The following is a 20338-nucleotide window of genomic DNA, read 5'->3' as shown; positions in this document are numbered from 1 at the left end:
GTCATAGGTTTCCTGCCTCACATTAGCTGCTGCACATCCATCTGCTGTCACACAAGCCCTCAGGGCAGTACTGTAATAACCTGTAAAAAAAGCAAACGGAGGAAGAACTACACAAACCCAAGATTGCTCATTCGTTAGGTTTAACAGCATCGCGCCAGGCGAACGGATTAGCTGCGGTGGTCCATCTAGCAATGAGTCATCCTCAATCTATCTTCTCCTTGTCAAAGATAAACTGTCAAAAGTTAAAATTGGCCATCACTTGAATCATCCGAGGCGTCCAACTGCTCTTGAGGACGTGTGAACCAAATGCTCAGATGTCCTTCCAATTCCCGGTTGACGGAAATAGCCGTGACTCACCTCGGAGTCCGGCCGCCCTCCTCCCCTATGTAAACGCATTCCCGACGGTCCATCTGCAGGATCGGCGTGGTGTTCGTGGTCTCCGACGCCGACGACGTCGACGGGATGGACGACGTGGGCGTGGCCTTGCAGCGGGTGTTCAACTACGTCGCTGATGATGTGGACAACCAGCACGCTTTCGATGCCATCATATCGGTACGTCAAAGGTTTTTTTTGCACCTCCCGCTGTTCACCTTTGTGAGCTAAACCATGTGCCAATTACGCTTGTGCACATCGCTGGAGGGCTGCCCAGCCAAGCCAACCACCAGTCTTTGACCAATTACGGGACTAGCCAATGTGCGATATTCTGTAATGAAACAATGTTAGGTAACTCATGGATGCAGTACTTTACATACAGGTAGAGGAGAACCAGACCTGGTTCAAATGCGTAATTATTCTGGATTCAAAAACGTGGTGGGCGTTTGCACTTTGAGAGCATTCCATTGCTTCCAATACGCCAGACAAGCTCCTTAAAGTGTAGAAAAGTATTTGAATCCAAAACGGTTGCGTATTTGACCCAGATCTAATGGGAACATAAGAATGTTAGGTAATAAGGACAGGCCGTTCAGACCCTCAGGTTCTTGTTTCGGCCGGTTCCCGGGGTCTCTCAGGGATCACAGCGGTGTCACTGTGGGGTTTCTCTTGTTGGCAGATGTTTAACAGGGTCCCAAGCGGAGGAAAGCTGAAGGTGGAGCACGTGGTGAGTGTGCTGGAGAAGAGGTACCCTTACGTGGAACTGAGCAGCATTCTGGGGGCGGACTCGGCCTACGACAAAAACCGAAAGGTGAGCTTGACCGCCCTCACTCTGAAATGGTCCATTTAGTCGCAAAATGGTAGAAAAAAAGAGCTTGTTGGAGTTCAGTTTACTGAGCTATGTTCACAGCTTGCGCTCTCTGCTGCCTTCTCAGGAAGGGAGGAGTTATTACGAGCAGACGGGGGTGGGCCCTCTGCCGGTGGTGCTGTACAATGGCATGCCATACCAGAGGGACCAGCTGGACCCAGACGAGCTGGAGACCGTCACCATGCACAAGATCCTGGAGACCACCAGCTTCTTTCAGCGTGCTGTGTACCTGGTGATTTACCCTCTCACACTTACTGAAAAAATACAGCAAAACAACTTTGTAAAGATTCTCATAGTAACTTTTTTTGCTACTTTTTTCTACAGCAGAGGTGTTTAGTTTGAGTCGTTGGAGAGCAGGTTGTTTGCAGCCGAATGTGGCCTTGGAAATTAGGTGTGGAGGCTTGCCAGTCACTGACTTTATCACTTAAGTACTAAAAGCACCCAACGCCTGTGGATATTGTGGCCCTCTAGAACTTGTCTGATGGCCTTGATCTACATTGCTTATTAAGCCAAAAGTAAAAGGCTTTGACTCACTTTTTCAAAACTAGAGAAAAATAATATTTCCTTTTAATGTGAATATGTTATTTCTAAACGGGAGAGCTGGTGGATGAACACTCACTTGTGATTGGTAGCCCTTTAAATATACACCACTGATTACTTGAACTGTAAATCGCTAATGTGCTGCAAGAGTCCAATGCCAGATCTTCTTGTAGTGGAAAGTATAATAGCTTGGTCTCCTTCAGGATTTCATATAAACAAAACAAAACAAAAAAAACCATAAAAAAACATCACCGTACCTGCTGGGAAAATATGAAAATAGTTCATAGACATCACCAGGTACACTAGCCAAGGCTCAATTTAATAAATGTAATGGATGTCTGAGGCTCCATTTCTGTTTTTGTGGATATATATCTCTCTGGACCGCATGCCTTCCATGACCACTTAGCTGAACCTTGCTTCCCACAGGGCGAGCTGAGCAGTGACCAGGACGTGGTGGATTTCATCATGAACCAGGCCAACGTGGTGCCTAGAATCAACTCCAGGATCCTGTCTACAAGCAGGAACTATCTGGACCTCTCCCACACAAGTGAGTACGGTGGCCGGTTTGGTCCGGTTTAGACCAGCTCAGCTCAGTCTCCATTCTTGTATCCACTCAGGGGAAGGGAGAACCCATTGTCTTCTCTCGGTACATTTTCCTAATTAAATTTCCCTTGTGTCTTATTCTTTGGCAACAAAGAAGCCATTACATCACCCCCACCAGCCACAAATTACTGTGCACTCTCATAAAAAAAGATTTCATTTCATTATGAATTGCATATTTATATGAAACTGCTTTGTATTGGGCCCGGGCTCTAGAGAGTACAGATCTCTCAGGCTTTAGATTTCAGGCTAAATGCAGCTGGCATTTTATTTATATCTCTTAATTTACAAAGAGGGGGAAATAACCATGTTCTGAATAATATACAAGGCCCATTTCCTCAGTTTTCCATTGAAAGTGCGGAAGTACTTCGAAAATGATTTTCTTTTTTTTCTTTTTTATCAAACTGTCATCTGTAAATGACATGTAATGTTCTTTGTAATTTAGTCAAAATGGAAACCCGGGCATTGATTAAATTCAACTGCTGGGTGCAAGGCAGTGGGGAAAGCTGTATTCAATATAGAAATGGATGTTGCTTGTTCAATATTGTTTCAGCAAATCCTTATTTTTTAATGTGGGTCTCTTTAACCTCGCCAGCTTTCAATTCTACACCTGGATAACAATTGGGTGAAAACATTGAATGTTTTTTGTTCATTTTGTAGTTAATCTAAAGTCTGCTGTAGCAGATGCTTTCTGTATAGCACTGCCCGCTGTCAGGCTTCAAGTTGAGCTTTATTAACTGTTGACATTTACAGCGACATGTAACATCAGGCTGTGGAATTATGGGCCGAATCGGCAGTTGCATAAATTACTTCTTGGCCTCAATTGCAGACAACCACTTCATTGACGAATATGCTCGCTTCCTCTTCCTGGACACCAAAGAGAAGAACACGGCTGTTGCGAACAGTATGGACTACATGACAAAGAAAGGTAAAAAGACAGCAGTCAACAACTCCCAGTGTCCAGTAGATGTGGCCCAGCTTATTGGACACTTTGGTGTTGTGTACTCGAACGGATGAACCTCTGGATACATATATATCCCTTTGCAGCTATGAGATGGTGAATTCCAGATTGATGGGCGCTGTGCGGTGAACCAAATTTTACAAAATGGAAGGAAACAAAATGTTTGCCACCCCCTTTTGGGGCTTCATAGATTGTAGTGCTTGTACCTGGTATTTGTTGAATTGATCATTTTTTCATTTTCACAAAAGCATCTGAAAGCAAATTGTAGAGTCATTGTAGAGATATCGGGGGAAATTTTGATTCACAACCCAATCGAGGCAAATTTGTTGAAAGTTCGACTGAGAACCAACAGGTTCTAAATGTGTATTCAAACCCTTTGTTTGTATGGTCATGTTTGGTAGTCACGTTCTTCCTGCCTTCTGACTGTCTTATTCTTCCCTTTAACTGATCCCTTTGGTTTAATGTTTCCTTTTCTTTTTATCCACTTTTCTCTGCCCATTATGGTGATCGCTTCTTTGCTGTTCCAGGAATGGCCACTAGGGACACCCACGGTAACTTAGTCAGCCTCTTTCGTGCTTGTACCCATTGATCGGACCATTTTTTAACCTTTATCTCAATTCTGTTTGTTCGATTGCTTCCACTTTCTTATGTCATTCACTAACACACATACTTTCAAACATCGTTTGCCTGCATGTGTGTGCATGCAAGTCTGAGGTGCCAACACCACGGGTGGGTTTTAATGTCCGAAGAGGGAGCAACTGGTGGGTCGTCATCCTTGACCCAATCAGATTTCTGCCGGCGTGCCTGGCCTATATTTTACGTCCGTTGATTGGCCGTAGAAGAGCCGGCTGTTCTCTGCGAGGACAAAGCTCCTAAAACATGAGATCTCTGGTGTCGCTGCCCGGCAACGCGCAGGTATCGGCGTGCCTCGGAAACTGACGCCGCTGGGGTTCTCTGATCCGTGTGATTTGGGCTTGTGCCGATTTGAGCTGCGTGATCATCTCTTACTTTACCAGGAGCGAAGATTAAGACCTCTGAGGACAGAGAGAGAGACTAAATGTCAGGAGTTGACAACCTTAGAATAGCAGAGATGTGAACCTCTAGAATTGCAAACTGACAGGGCAGCTTCTAAAGTGCCTTATTATCACTCGTGTACCACTGAGAAGTAAATGTTTTGTTTGAAAAGTCAACATAGAAATAAGGTTATGCATCTAATAATGAAATCCTGATAACTGCTGCTTTGATCATCATAAACTTAGTGCTGCGAAATGAGATGACGTTTGTGGTTTCCTTTGTCAATTAAGGAATTGAGAACAAGGAGTGTGTACTCTTTTTGCGAATCAATGATTTAAATGAATCATTAATGCTGAAACACACCGAAAACAGACACTGCTGCCCTCCAGGCCTGGAGTTTGACACCCCTAGATTGGAGGCAAGCATGTGCTCTTCTTCTTAGGACGTGATGTCAGGAATTGGCTCATAATACGCCACAAGTTGCAAGTCCAGATACACCTGCGTAACACTTCATAGGCAGCTCAACAGGCTGACCGCCGGTCAGTGTCGCTACTGAATGATAGTGCTGCCCGATATAGCTATCGAATATTGTGTGGTGTGCTACCGCATCAGGTGTGATTGAATAAAAAATAGGTGTGCTACCGCATCAGGTGTGATTGAATAAAAAATAGGTGTGCTACCGCATCAGGTGTGATTGAATAAAAAGTAGGTGTGCTACCGCATCAGGTGTGATTGAATAAAAAATAGTGTAATTGAATAAAAAATAGGTGTGCTACCGCATCAGGTGTTATTGAATAAAAAATAGTGTGATTGAATAAAAAATAGGTGTGCTACCGCATCAGGTGTGATTGAATAAAAAATAGGTGTGCTACCGCATCAGGTGTTATTGAATAAAAAATAGTGTGATTGAATAAAAAATAGGTGTGCTACCGCATCAGGTGTGATTGAATAAAAAATAGTGTGATTGAATAAAAAATAGGTGTGCTACCGCATCAGGTGTGATTGAATAAAAAATAAAAATAGACTGAAAGAAGGTAGTTGTTACTGCGCTTACCACTTTGGCTATATCGCCCAGCTCTACTGATGGGGAAGGCATCATCCTGGCTGACTGAAAGCCTTCTGTCCCTGGGTGAAGCTAGTGCAAATTTAGCATCACCCTATGTGGCTGTTGACCACAGACTGCACTGGCAGGGTTGTGCTACCAGACCATGGAGCCCGCTCATGCACTAAAGCAGGGAGACCTTGAGGGCCGAGAACTGCTGCTTTTCCACCTCCCTTTACCTGGGAGTCGGGTGTGAAGACCAGTCGGTTGCACTTATTACCCGGGAGAAAAGAAAGCCATGGGTAGGTTTGGATTTGAGGGCCAGAGGTGATGTTCCCTGCAATTGAGCGATGTCCTAACTGGAGGAGCCCCCCCCCAGCAGCACCCTCTGAGGTCCTGTGGTACATTAAACGCAAATGTAACGTTGCATGAAGTGACGCCCATTTGCTATGACTGCATGGATGCTCCAAGTGGAACAGTCTTGTGTCCTGGGTCTCCGGCTCTCCTTCGTTTCAGCTATAACACACAGAGCATTGTTTTCTTCCTGTTATTTGCAGACGACGCCTACATCCGTCCAGTCACCTTCTGGGTCGTGGGAGATTACGACCAGCCTTCAGGCCGGCAGCTTCTGTATGACGCCATCAGGCACATGGTACGATGGGAATTCTGAGTTGTTTGATAAATGGTCATTGGTGTGTTAGTCACAATTGTATATTTCATCATTGTAAATAGTCTGCATTTATGTAGCTCTTTTATACAAAGCGCTTTATGCGCTCATTCACACATACACACTCACGCGCTCTCACACACCAACGGCGATAGGCTGCCTTGCAATCAGCTCAATTGGGGGTTAGGTGTCTTGCTCAAGGACACTAATTGTATATTTAGCTGTTGCTGTCCGCTTGATCCTTTAATTACTTGGAAGCTATGCACAAATACTCTCTGTTGTGTGGACCAAAAAAATCAGTGGGTGGAAAAATGCATGGACCTGCGTGTTTGTGTTAAATAACTTTATCATTTAGCACATCCAATTACATGAAAGGAGGGACATGGGTTGTGAAAGTAATTGATAATAAAGTGAAAACATTTAAATTGACAATGAAGAGACAATAATAAAGGGAATGATGGTATGGAATTTAATGAAATGGTAATGTAGTCTTCACCCTCCCCTCTTAACAGAAAACCAGTAACAACGTCCGCCTTGGCCTGATCAATAATCCAACTGAGAGCCTGTCCAACGAGACCAGCCAAATCGCCCGGGCCATCTGGTCAGCCTTTCGGACGCAGTCACCCAACAACGCCAAGAACTTCGCCACCAAACTGGCGAAGGAGGAGACGGCCAGCGCGCTCGCCTCGGGGGTTGACGTCACTGAGTTTGCCGTCGGGGTGAGCAGGACTGAGATAACCGCACCGCTTAGCATGGTTGTTCTGTCACCCGACACTCTCTACCCAACCTCAAGCAAAATCCCTCCGCTATTTTAGAGGTCTACTGAGGTGGAGGAACTACCGATTCGTGCATTCGCTCTTAAGCCCAGTCTCCACCTAACAGACGAGATGTGATGAGAGTTTTAGAACGTCTTTAGAAGAAAATTTTATCAGTGTAAACTGTCCAGTTTTAGAACGTCGGCTCTCGACAGCTGGCATTTTGAAAACTGAGCATGTCAAGTCTTAAGCACGGCGTTTTAGAACAATTCATGATTTAACGTTACAGTTAACTCGGGTCGTCATGGAAACAGTCGTTCATTTGTTTACTCGGCCCTTTGGTGTGGACTGCCTAGTCCTACTCGCAGACGTTTTCGGCAGATGTTCCGAGATTTCTCTAGTCTTGTTTCGTCTCATCTTGCCTGTTTGGTGAAAACTGGGCTTAGGAGATATAGTGTCGACATTGAAAAGGCATCTTCTGAATGCTTTGTTGTGGTTGGTTCGTTTTCCCAGGGGATGGACATCCAGCTGTTCAACAGTGTGTACAAATCGCCTAAGGTGGACTTCCTGCTGACTCACGCGGCTTATTGCCGCGACGTCCTGAAGCTCAAGAAAGGCCAGAGAGCTATCATCAGCAATGGGCGGGTAAGAGCGCATTGCACTCGCACACTGACAGAAAGACGGACGTGCTATCTGGACAGATGGACAAACCAACCCGGCAGGCTTCATACAAAACAAACCCAAGGCAGCCTGACGTGTGGACCTCTAAATGAGGCTTCTCTCCGATTCCGCTAGCAGCTCGACATTGACATGCTGGAATCTGTGCCTCCTCCCCCTTGCAGATAATTGGCCCTCTGGAGGAAGGGGAGGTCTTCAACCAGGATGACTTCCTGCTGCTGGAGAGCATCATCATGAAGACGTCCGGAGAGCGGATCAAGAACAGCGTCCAGCAGCTGGGTGTGGATGAGGACAGGTAGGCTAAGCGTGACTGCGTTTCACTTTGAACACTCCCCAAACACAACACTGGCAAACTTGGAAACGGATGCTGATCTTATGACTCAGATCTTATGAAACAGAAGGTGCTGTTTCCCTCGTGACTGGCTTAGGCCCTCAGTGGCGTGTATTCGAACCACATTTGTCTTTTATTTCAACTTGAAATTACTGAAGACGGAACTTAACATTTTTTGGTGCAAACACAGTTTGGCTAGTTAATTTTGGTCATTGCTGACCCTAACAAATTGTTTCTGCGAGCTTAAACACTAATATTGGGTTTCAACTGTTGAGTGAATTCAGGCCACTGAGTTTTCGCAACACCGAAGTGATACTGTGGCCTGCAGAAACTCGAAAGAACCACATCAGCAAATGGTCCGGAAATGCAGCTACTATCAAGAAGTCAAATGGAAGAACATTATTCTTTATACTCATTTATGCATTCTACATAAATAAGTAGTGGTTGTTAGAGTAACTCGAGTGAAATTCAGGATATTCTAGGTTGACTGGTGAAGTGGAGACCCTGAGGGAATGTGAGGACAGGGAGTGTATTATGTATTCTGGGCTGTTCGCCATCTGATACCCTGCGCCCTGTCTATGAAAAGGTGTAAAAAGCCCTGTCAACTAGAGTAAAGAAATCACATTTTTGTCAAGGCGTGAAAAGGCCATTGAACTTTCCACTGCTACATTCTTGGTGGTAATTACAGAGTTTTAACGAAGTCTGTCAGTCTGTTTGAACGAAGTAAAAAAAATAAAATAATAAGAAGGCTATTATTAATTTCGCATTCTGCGAGCTTTTTCTGGGAGCGCTAAGATTCTGTAAGTGACATGCTAATTAGCCTCCCGGTAAACTCTCGATGCAATTAGACCGCCATCACGCAAGCTCTGTCAGCCCTGCCATTTATCATCGTCACATAATCGCGTCACCCCCCACACTGTCAGCCATGGAAACGGTGTGTGTGTGTGTGTGTGTGTGTATGTGTGTGTGTGTGTGTGTGTGTGTGTGTGTATGTGTATGTGTGTGTTAAGACACAGGGCCAGTGATCTGGTGATGAAAGTGGACTCGTTGCTGTCCTCTCAGCCCAAAGGGGATGCCCGGATTGAGTACACCTTCTTCGAGGACAGATACAGGTATGCCTCCCCAAAAATCATTTTGGGTCAGGGAAATGAAGTTCACCCTACACTTTTGACGCATGTATCTAAATGCTTCCGAACTTTGAGGGATTCAGGTGAGTTTGTATGTGCGCACCATATATCATACTTTACAGTGCTATTCATTCCAGTCTAAACCTGGACTATGTACTCACACTGTAAACACTGTAGTTGTGACCGGTCCAAGACGATTCTTGTCTTACTACGAAGTCCTGAAAGTAGTGTACATAGACGTGGAGTTGGTATGCCGAAAGCTGCATACTTAGACTTAGTGTTTTACGCGTAATCTTGCTGGCTAAAAGTTGTATACATAGACGTATTCTGTCGAAAGTTGCGTAGATAGACTTACTGGCTGAAAGTTGTCTACTTCCTTCCGGGTGAGATTCTGGGCACTGGCATCGTGATTAGCAGAAAGCCTCAGGTACATGTGTCCCTGCTGCAGTGTGATTCTCACCTGCTTCCTCACCTGCTATTTTTAGCCATGTCCACACATTGTCTCACACGTGCTTCAGACACCTTAGTCACATTTTAAATTCCGGTGAGAGGCTTAGTGTTGGTGTCGCCCGCTTTTGCCTTCTCTCCTTTCACTGGCCTCTCAATAGGCTAGAAGGAACCTTGGCAAATGCAAGAATGATTGGTAGTCCCATTTGAAAGGGAAGGCTTTTTTTATTGTATTTACTCTAATGTCTGTATGTACCAAGACCTGGGTGAAATACGCAAATACTTTTATGTGCTTGGTTGATCTTTCCTGGTGCAATTGAGCAATTCAGCCAACCAGGAGGACCAGAATGTTTTGTTTCAGATTTTTTCTCATTGTAATTTGGCCAATTGTACCCTGTTTATTTATTTCAATCACCTGTGTATATTGAGGAAACACTGCTACAATCCTGCCCCCCCCACGGCCGGAAAGGCGCGTCTTCAAGCCACATTGTCTCAAGCCCAGGCTGTGGTTCCAGGGCATTCAGGGGCTCTTCGCGTGCAAACCGGGTCCTCGATGTGTAACTGCATCGAACGGAAGTCCGATGCCTTAGCCATTCGCCACCGTGGCGCTCTGAGTTTGCACTTTTTGAGAGTATTTAATCGGTTCCAATACCCCAGACTAGGAGTTGGTATGCTGAAAGCTGCAGTCTTCGACTTTGTGTTTTACACAATCTTACTGTCTAAAAGTGGCATGCATCCTGGTGAGATTCTGGGCACTGGCATCATGATCAGTGAAGCGTGGAAAAGTATTTCAATCCAAAACAAATTCGTATTTGACCCATGTCTGGAATGTTCTTCTGTATTTGCTGGCTCTCGTGTGGGTCTTCCATGGAAATGGTGACTGTCGTTCCTTTCGCAGTGCTGTCAAACTCAGGCCCTCTGAGGGCGACGTGTACTACGACGTGGTCGCCGTGGTCGACCCTGTGACTCGGGACGCTCAGAAACTCGCCCCCCTCCTGCTGGTGAGTATGACATCCGAGCCCCCCCTTCCCTTCTTCCCCTTTCCCTGTGTCACAAGTCCAGCGGGCTTCTGTTCTCTATGTGGCTGGAGTGCATGTCTGTGGATCGGTATGTTGGTGTAAATAAAGATGAGGCCCTTGTGTTCGAATGAGGTGGGGCCAGCGTGTGTCTGGAAAGGCTGGTTTATACTCCGTCGGGCAGCCATCGCTGCAAAACAACTGTGTCACTGGTCGCAGTGGCATTTGGTTTATATGATCATGAACATGCGTTTGAACGTTCAGGGATGTCCTGCAGTTTTAGTTGAGCGACAGGCTATAAACCAGCCTTTACAGGAGGCTGGGTCAGTGTGTCTATGGGTCAGTGTGACTAATTCGATTGAGGGCCACTATATTTCTGTTATTGGAGGCTAGTCCAGGAATTCCCAAACTTTTTTTTCTGATGTGACCCCAAATTAATTTTCACAAACTTACACGACCCCAACACCCCACCCGCAACACCCCTAACAACACCCTTTAGCGATAACTATACTGGAAATATACCTCGACCCCTCCTGCTAAATTTTCAGGCAACCCCATCCTGAAATCGAGCGACCCAACATGGGGTCCGCCCCACAGTTTGGGGACCCCTGGTCTAGTCTGTTTCTGTAATTGGGAACCAAGCGTTGTTTTCTTCTCTCTGTGTGCAGGTCCTGAGAAAGCTTGTGAACGTCAATCTTCGAGTCTTCATGAACTGCCAGTCCAAGCTGTCTGACCTGCCGCTGAAAAGGTAAGGGCCTCGGTGAAGAGGAAACCGCAACGCTAGACAGCGTTTGCCTTCTCTCAGCTGGTAGCCGTGTCCGGCCATGTTGGAGCCTAGCTGGGCTGGGATTACAAGGGCCAGTCGGGTCTCCTTAGTTGTGCCTGAACTACAGTGTGTCTGAGTTTTCAATGAAACTGTTTCTCAATGGGCTATGTGCTCTCCCTCTGCCCTCAGTTTCTACCGGTATGTCCTGGAGCCGGAGGTGTCCTTCATGGTGGATAACAGCTTCGCCCCGGGACCTGTGGCCACGTTTCTGGACATGCCTCACTCCCCGCTCTTCACCCTCAACCTCAACACCCCCGAGAGCTGGATGGTGGAGTCTGTGAGCACGCGCTACGACCTGGATAACATCTACCTGGAGGAGGTACTGTGTGTGTGTATGTGTGGGTGTGTATAAAGTATATCACTCTCTGCTTCTCTGCAGTTGGAGGGCTGTGTGTGTGTGTGTGTGTGTGTGTGTGTGTGTGTGTGTGTGTGTGTGGTACATGGTACCTGACTCTGCTCCCCTGCAGGTGGAGGGCGGTGTGAGTGTGTGGTGTGTGTGGTACATGGTACCTGACTCTGCTCCCCTGCAGGTGGAGGGTGGTGTGTGTGTGTGTGTGTGTGGTACATGGTGCCTGACTCTGCTCCCCTGCAGGTGGAGGGCGGTGTGTGTGGTACATGGTGCCTGACTCTGCTCCCCTGCAGGTGGAGGGCGGTGTGTGTGGTACATGGTGCCTGACTCTGCTCCCCTGCAGGTGGAGGGCGGTGTGTGAGTGTGTGTGTGTGTGGTGTGTGTGGTACATGGTACCTGACTCTGCTCCCCTGCAGGTGGAGGGCGGTGTGAGTGTGTGAGTGAGTGTGTGTGTGTAAGTGAGTGTGTGGTGTGTGTGGTACATGGTTCCTGACTCTGCTCCCCTGCAGGTGGAGGGCGGTGTAGCTGCAGAGTACGAGCTGGAGTACCTGCTCCTGGAGGGGCACTGCTTCGACGTCACGACGGGGCAGCCCCCCCGCGGCCTGCAGTTCACCCTGGGCACCCCCTCCAACCCCGTCATCGTGGACACCATCGTCATGGCCAACCTGGTGAGACCTCCCGCCTCTCCTATCCACCCGCCATTTTAACTGCCCGCATTCTCCACCCCTGTGACCACCTCCACTCTCTCCTCCGCTCCTCCACCCACAGGGGTACTTCCAGCTGAAGGCCAACCCCGGGGCCTGGATCCTCAAACTGCGCAAGGGCAGGTCAGATGACATCTACAAGGTTTACAGGTGTGGATTACACCCCTTTCTATTCTCATGAACCTGCGGTCCTGTTTCCCCCAGTCGAGCCCTTCTAAAACGAGGTTCCCACGCTCTCTGAAATCCATAAAAGCACAAACATGTTTTTGAAAGGGACAATGGGTAATTTCAGACTTCTGACAGTTCAGAGGAATTGCAGCAACAAACGACCTCAAACCACAACTCTATTTATCCCTCCCCCTTCTCTGTGAATGCGCTGACATTGAAATGCCATTGGCTGTGGCGCTTGGAACCAATGTTCAACCAATGAGCTTGAATTATTGTGCAGCTATACAATGTTTTGGTACGGTGAGTGTCAATGTGTAAACTGCATATTTTGAAACCCAAATGTAAGGACTATAAACACAGGCATAGGGTGAGTCAACATGTCAGTGAGCCTTTTTCAATGATAGGAAGGGATTTACAATGGTCTTGTAACAATGTTTTAACACAAAATGTTACCTTTTGAAGTGCTTGAATAATAGTAATGGTAATACTATGGCCACTGCTGTTCATGTTGTTCCTGTTGATACTATGATGGTGCTGCTATTGTTAATTGCATACGTTGTTACACAGAGCAGTTGGCAAAGTTCATGGTCATGAACTGTACTGTATAAAAGTGCTAAACAGTGCTAAAGTGCTGCTGTAGATTTAGATCAGCCTTAATAGGAAATTCACATATAACTGTGAAATGGTGGTAAGTTGGTACAGATGGAGAAACCTACTGTATTGAGTTGTACTAACGAGACCATAGAGTATCTATAAATACAGTCTTAAACTGCAGGTTTTAAATCATAAGCCCTTTTGGGCGGATGCTCCCTCCGTGTTACATGTCCCTTAACAGACAGATACGAAACCAGCATTGTATTTGATCACATGACCGTTTTTGAAGGCAAATGACAGTTGAAATGCATTGTGTTTTCCGAGGCCTTTCTATGGAGTTTCTATAGGGCGCCTTAGTTCATAATGGGCTATTTAACTGGGGTCATATTGCTACACTACTGTCTCTTTGAACCCCGTTGAGGAGTCTCTCTATCCCTCTTTGCCCCCGCGCCAGCCACGAAGGAACGGACTCCCCGAGCGATGCCGACGACCTGATCGTGGTGCTGAACAACTTCAAGAGCAAGATCATAAAAGTCAAGGTATGCGCCACCTCGCGTAACCACGGCGACCACCTCCAACGGAAGTCGCTTGTCAAATCCGGCCACGCGGGCGGTGACATTTGAATTCTTTTTGAGATTTCCTTTGAAGTCGGAGCCGTGTATGTGCGCGCACACTTACCTCACCGTTCCTCGGCAAAGTCTGCCGAAGGCTAATTATGAAGTTTTTAATTATCGCCTCTCTCGACACCTTCCTGTTCCCTCAAGAATATCGATGCCGAACATAAGGAATTTTATTAGATTCAACACTAGTCTGCCACTGTAATACTGAGCGAGTGTTATCAGCCACAGCTTCAGCTTCTTTCTGTGATAATAAGAGTTGAGTGTATTGTCCACAGCTTCTGCCATGTTCTAATGAGAGTATTCATTTCCACAGCTTGATAATGAGCAGGTATTCTTTCCTTGGCTTCAGCCTCCATTTGAAATCACAGGCAAGCCTTATGCCCCAGAGTCACTGTGTTATAACGGACAAGCCTCATTCCCTTAGCTTCGGTCTTTCCCTGCAACACCATGTTGTACCTGTCCTCCTTGTGTAGCTCGAGGCAGTGAGTATTTCTCATGTTCAGAGGACACTTAATCAGGACTCCCAAAGCTCGCACGGCGTGACCAATGAAGTGTATGGAAGCACGCAGCAATCCGAAACAATTAAAATAAGGAGGCCATGTTTTATGTTCTTTTGCGTGTCTTTAACGGAGAAGAGTGGAGTGAGCGTGCCCTCAGGATCTCGCTGTGCTCTGTTTCAGGTCCAGAAAAGGCCGGACAAAATGAACGAGGAGCTCTTAAGCGACGGCTCAGCTGAAAACGACTCGGGATTCTGGGGCTCTCTGACCAGGTGCGTGTGCGTCAAACAGGAAGTGCACCCTCGCTTGCTTTGGCCCTCCCCTTATGTTGTTGTCATTACGTTACACTACATTTATTTGGCAGACGCTTTTATCCTAAGCGACGTGCAAATAGTGCATACCGAAAGTCTGGAACAACTACAGAACACTGGTCTGATGAGACGCAATTCATATAAGGTATCGGGTATCCATAGCCATGAACAACCAGTCTCGTAAGTGTAGGCTAAAGGGCCATTCGCACAGTGACCGCTGGACAGCAGGTCGAAACTGGATGTCATTGTTCCACTGCTAATTACGGCAAGGCAGCAATTGACTGCGAAGTCCCCAACAGTAGGACCAACTTTCTGCCAGGATAAAATGTATTTTTACCGTCCACCACCGCGGTAAGGTCAAATGGCGGTGGTACTGAACTGGTACTTTCCTCAAAATGGACGATGACCAGCTAGTAGTAGAGATAGAAGGAAGGGATTATATTTGGAATCTGAAAATTAAAAATGAACGAGAAGGCGGCAGCATGGAGTGTTGTTATTTCTGTTGCGCCTCTTTTGAGTCATTTTACACCTTACATAAAGTAGAGAAAATAGCCAGTACTCTCTTGTGTACGCTCACTCCGGGAGGTCTTGTTCTTGAGATGAGAACAAATATTCAAGCATGCAAGGTCAATTGTTTTCTGGCTGTTTTGTCCATATTTGTATTTGTGTTTGTCAACTAAATGTTAACTATGTTTTAAAAAAATGCCTGTATTATTATTATTATTATTATTATTATTATTTTCTCTGCAGAGGATTTACTGGGGGAACAAAGACTGATGAAGCCAAGCAGGAGAAGGATGATGTCATCAACATTTTCTCGTTGGCTTCTGGACACCTGTACGAGAGGTTCCTCAGGTAAGACCAAAGGGATGCAGGGAAAGTTGGGCCTGTTAGTGTTGTGGGGCTGTTTGTTTGAAGGCGTAGTTCAAGTATTTTTGCCAATGGGTTTGAGACATAAGCGTTTCTGGCAACATATTTCAATTGCCAAAATATTTCAGGATTCTATATGAATTTGATTCCTCTCTTTGTGGTTAACTTGCAGGATAATGATGCTTTCTGTACTAAAACACACAAAGACCCCTGTGAAGTTCTGGTTTCTGAAGAACTACCTGTCTCCTACATTCAAGGTAAAAGGTTGTGCTTGTATCGAGTAAAGCACAGAATCCATTTCAGTAGTTGGATTTTCAAAATGGACTGAGCCGTAATGTACGTATTGCGAGCCCAGTTTCCTAACGTTGTGCTGCTCTTCCACCCGCAATAATGCGACTGGCGCAGGAGTTCATCCCGTACATGGCCAAGGAGCACGGCTTCCAGTACGAGCTGGTCCAGTACAAGTGGCCGCGCTGGCTGCACCAGCAAACGGAGAAGCAGAGGATCATCTGGGGCTACAAGATCCTTTTCCTGGACGTGCTCTTCCCCCTGGCTGTTGACAAGTTCCTCTTCGTGGACGCGGACCAGGTAGAGCTGCCATTCCCAGTCTGGCCACTAGCAACATCCACCATTTATTTTATTATTATTTCAATTCACAAACACAAAAAATACCAAATTAAATATACATAAACACACACACACACACACACACACACACACGGGCGCACACAAACACACACTTAGTATCCGCACTCACCCCTCCCCACAGGACCCATCTACCTACCCCTTAGGAATCACAACAGTCCATCCAAACTCCAAACTATAGGGATACAGGGATTCACCCTTTAAGTCCTAGTGTTGGCACTCTTCTGTATACAGTAATAGGAGTTCAGAAGTGGCTTTTTTAAAATTGTGTTTGTGTAGGAAATGCGTAACAATTACATAGATTTTTATGTTGTCTCAAGAGTTGTTGACTGAATGCAGGCCAACAACAGCGGAAAACTGATAATCCACACATCTATTTCCTACACCCTCGCTCACCACTTTTGCTTATCGGACAGTTTTACGTGACTTGTCTCAGCACCAGAGTGGGTTATTGCTGCAAATTCTGTACTTTGCTGGCCTACTGACTGTTAAATTGTCACGGTTGTACAAACATCACACTTCCAATGAATGTGCTGTTGATTTGGCCTTGGTAGAGGTACCCTAGCAAAGGATGCCATTTTATGAATATGCCCTAACTATTTGGTTGGAGCTTTTTTTTGTTTTACTCCTTCTTATGACTTGTGACATTATGTTCAGAGCACCGCTGTGGTCTTGTTGTGGTCAGAGTTCAGCTCCGCTAGGGTAGCTGGTGGTCTGCCAGTGGAAATTGTCACAGTTATCAGATGTGCTGATCAAACCTTTTATGAAACTTGCTGCGTTTTAATCCGACGTGTGAATGTAGTCCTCTACTGCCCCCTCCAGGCTGCTATGTGTAATGGGCACTGCTCTCTTTCAGTCAGCTTGAGTTTTGCACATTCAAAGGGACAGGTGATGATTAATTGGAGGCTGATGTATTAAGAAAGGCAGCTAGCTGGCAAGAGTAGAAGATGCTGAATAAAATGATTTCAGAGCAGATTTGACCTAATTTCTTGCTCTCCCCAGATCGTACGCACTGACCTGAAGGAGCTGCGAGACTTTGACCTGGAGGGGGCGCCTTACGGCTACACCCCCTTCTGCGAGAGCCGCAGGGAGATGGACGGATACCGCTTCTGGAAGTCGGGGTACTGGGCCAGCCACCTGGCCGGCCGCAAGTACCATATCAGGTAACTGCAGACACACACACACACACACACACACACACACACACACACACACACACACACACATGCACACGCACAGGTAACTGCCTTTCGTTAGACCCCACTCTCAGGCTCACCTCTCTTTCTCTTACAAGGCCTCCCATGGTAACACAAAATGTTCTGACAATGTTGCTGCCATGTTGTGGCAATGTTCTAACGTTGACAAAACATTCCAGTAACATTGTCAGCACATTTCGCGTTCGGTGGGCCCTCTCGCACTCACGCCCTGCTCCAGGTCTCTCCTCTGATTGTGTCTCTCCCCCGGCAGCGCCCTCTACGTTGTCGACCTGAAAAAGTTCCGGAAGATTGCAGCCGGCGACCGGCTCCGTGGACAGTACCAGGGCCTGAGCCAAGATCCCAACAGCCTGTCCAACCTGGACCAGGTCAGTACCTCCCCCACAGCCTGTCCAACCTGGACCAGGTCAGTACCTCCAACAGCCTGTGCAACCTGGACCAGGTCAGTACCTCCCCCACAGCCTGTCCAACCTGGACCAGGTCAGTACCTCCAACAGCCTGTCCAACCTGGACCAGGTCAGTACCTCCCCAACAGCCTTTCCAACCTGGACCAGGTCAGTACCTCCCCAACAGCCTGTCCAACCTGGACCAGGTCAGTACCTCCCCAACAGCCTCTCCAACCTGGACTAGGTCAGTGACTCCATATAGGATTTTTTGCAATGTTTCTAAATCTGTGTTCTAGAACTTCAATGCTTTCAATTACCAGACGTGTTCAAGACGGCAAACATTAGCTAATGTTCGGCAGCATTTTTTTCTGTTCGGCACAAACGCTAGCTGTCGTTTGCTAACAGTTAGAAGAGTGCCACAAAAGGCGAACAAAAGGGGGGGAAACGCGGAGAGGCTGTTATAATGTACTTTAGTCAGTGCAATATCGGTTCTTTCCATAAAAGTAAACCATAGGTAAGCAACAAATCAGCTAGGTGACTTTGTTAGACCAAAGTTGAACTAAATGGAATATTGATTTTAAATAGTTCAAAACATAAACCGTTTGCTGCAAACATAGTTCACCGTGAACGAATGCATTATGGTTACATTAGAAAAATGTAATTATATATTTGTGGTCTCACAGCTTAAAGGGTTAATGGACTGTTTCTGTACTCTTCTGGCAGGATCTGCCCAACAACATGATCCACCAGGTGCCCATAAAGTCCCTGCCTCAGGAGTGGCTGTGGTGTGAGACCTGGTGTGACAACGCCTCCTTGAAAAAGGCCAAGACCATTGATTTGGTATGTGATGGGCACTTCAGTGTATGTGCATGTATCTGTGCATGTGTGTTTGCTTGCATGTGTTTGCATGCAGAAGTGTATGTATGTGTATGTATGACTGTGGACAGAAGTGTGTGTGTGTGTGTGTGTGCCTCCATAGAGAAGTGTGTGTATGTCCATGTGTCCATGTGTGCGTGTGCGACTGCCCACAGAAGTGTGTGTGTGTGTGTGACTGCCCACAGAAGTGTGTGTGTGTGTCTGTGTGTGACTGCCCACAGAAGTGTGTGTGTGTGTGTGTGACTGCCCACAGAAGTGTGTGTGTGTGTGCGTGACTGCACACAGAAATGTGTGTGTGTGTGTGTGCGTGTGTGTGTGTGACTGCACACAGAAGTGTGTGTGTGTGTGTGTGACTGCACACAGAAGTGTGTGTGTGTGTGTGACTGCACACAGAAGTGTGTGTGTGTGTGTGTGCGTGTGTGACTGCACACAGAAGTGTGTGTGTGTGTGTGTGTGTGTGTGTGACTGCACACAGAAGTGTGTGTGTGCGTGTGCGTGTGCGCGTGCGCGTGTGCGTGTGCGTGTGACTGCACACAGAAGTGTGTGCGCGTCCGTGCGTGTATGTGAAAGCTTGCAGCTGGTTGCTGCCATGTCTCTGCTGATGGTGGGTTGGGGGGTCGGGGGGGTCAGGGGGGTCCAATGATTTTCCAGCACTGCACCGGTTCACCGCTGAACCAGGTAAAGCGTCAGATTGGGCATAACAAGCATTTATCAAAGACCTCCGGTTTCGGTAGACACGCACCAGAATAACAATAGGTGCTAGCGCCGCGGTATCCTTGAGGAAGAAACGGATCGTGAGTCTGACTGGAATACAGTAGCAGTGTCCTGTCCTGAACTGTATGGGATGGATGGAGTGAGTTTCACCGGCGTGCGTCTCCCCCGCAGTGTAACAACCCTCAGACCAAAGAGCCCAAGCTGAAGGCGGCCGTGCGCATTGTTCCGGAATGGTCCGACTACGACCGGGAGGTGAAGAGGCTCCAGAGCAAGTTCCTGGAGGAGAAGGAGAAGAGCAGAGTTGCCGGCGGCGACAGCACAACACATGAAGGGAAAACAGGTGTGTGTGTGTGTGTGTGTGTGTGTGTGTGTGTCTGTGTGTGTTTGCGTGTGCGTGCGAGAGCGAGAGAACAAATATTTCAAACATTGGTCATCATTTTACAAAAGGTTTGGATTTTCCTAACCTTGAAGTTCACATTCTACGCACATACCTGTTTCACATGCCTGTATTACAAAGAGAGAGAGACTGACATACCTATAGTACAGAGAGAGAGAGAGAGAGAGAGAGACTGTTTACATACCTATAGTACAGAGAGAGAGAGAGACTGTTCATATACCTATAGTACAGAGAGAGAGAGAGACTTTATATACCTATAGTACAGAGAGACTATTGACATTCCTGTAGTACACACCGAGAGAGAGAGACTGCAGTACACGCTCTCACTGTTCTCTCTCCCTCCTCCAGATTCTGGGAAACACACAGAGCTGTAAGCTGTGGCGCTCTGGGAGAAGATAACACTGAGCTCTGTTTAAAGAGTTGGTCCCTGCGGTTTTAAAGGCGTCCCTTTTCCCGGAGCTCCGCCCACAATCCTACTGAAAGACTTGACACGACGCTGAACGCAAATTCCAATTTTCTATGGGAGACGGAACATTGGGGTGGGGGGTAGGGGGTAGATGAGGTGGTAGTCTCTGGGGGGAATGGGGGGGGGGGGGGGGATGCTGGCTGTGCTGGTGTTGTAGGGAGGGGGCGGGGGTGGTGGTGTTTAATACAAGGGAAAAGGGTAAACCAGGGTTCTCGAGGGCAGGTAAAAATCAGACAGGGGGCGGGTGTGTTTCTCCACTCCTGTCCTCTTAACCCTCTAATGCACT

The 20338-nt window shown here is 47.0% G+C and overlaps 1 protein-coding gene across 2 annotated transcripts in view; it reads left to right on the top strand.

Moving 5' to 3' along the window:
• uggt1 (UDP-glucose glycoprotein glucosyltransferase 1) overlaps window positions 1-20124 on the top strand; it is a 33472-nt gene extending 13348 nt beyond the window's left edge. The window contains exons 16-40 of one of the 2 annotated variants that reach the window (XM_061243342.1): window positions 417-552; window positions 1049-1180; window positions 1305-1469; window positions 2204-2324; window positions 3207-3305; window positions 5952-6046; window positions 6574-6780; window positions 7330-7461; window positions 7659-7789; window positions 8842-8937; window positions 10298-10400; window positions 11084-11163; window positions 11371-11560; window positions 12100-12258; window positions 12359-12444; window positions 13511-13595; window positions 14357-14445; window positions 15235-15339; window positions 15527-15611; window positions 15760-15942; window positions 17002-17162; window positions 17467-17581; window positions 18323-18439; window positions 19361-19529; window positions 19935-20124. In XM_061243342.1, coding sequence (XP_061099326.1) covers window positions 417-552; window positions 1049-1180; window positions 1305-1469; window positions 2204-2324; window positions 3207-3305; window positions 5952-6046; window positions 6574-6780; window positions 7330-7461; window positions 7659-7789; window positions 8842-8937; window positions 10298-10400; window positions 11084-11163; window positions 11371-11560; window positions 12100-12258; window positions 12359-12444; window positions 13511-13595; window positions 14357-14445; window positions 15235-15339; window positions 15527-15611; window positions 15760-15942; window positions 17002-17162; window positions 17467-17581; window positions 18323-18439; window positions 19361-19529; window positions 19935-19960 — 3067 coding nt within the window. In that variant the 3' untranslated portion in view covers window positions 19961-20124. Of the gene's footprint in view, window positions 1-416; window positions 553-1048; window positions 1181-1304; window positions 1470-2203; window positions 2325-3206; window positions 3306-5951; window positions 6047-6573; window positions 6781-7329; window positions 7462-7658; window positions 7790-8835; window positions 8938-10297; window positions 10401-11083; window positions 11164-11370; window positions 11561-12099; window positions 12259-12358; window positions 12445-13510; window positions 13596-14356; window positions 14446-15234; window positions 15340-15526; window positions 15612-15759; window positions 15943-17001; window positions 17163-17466; window positions 17582-18322; window positions 18440-19360; window positions 19530-19934 lie in introns of both variants that reach the window. The other variant, XM_061243341.1, reaches the window with a different exon arrangement.
• The last annotated feature ends 214 nt before the right edge of the window (window positions 20125-20338 follow it).

This window comes from Conger conger, chromosome 5 (assembly GCF_963514075.1).
Source record: "Conger conger chromosome 5, fConCon1.1, whole genome shotgun sequence".
Lineage (NCBI taxonomy): Eukaryota > Metazoa > Chordata > Actinopteri > Anguilliformes > Congridae > Conger > Conger conger.
The sequence above is the reverse complement of the archived record's forward strand: the minus strand, read 5'-3'. Positions and strand labels throughout refer to the sequence as shown.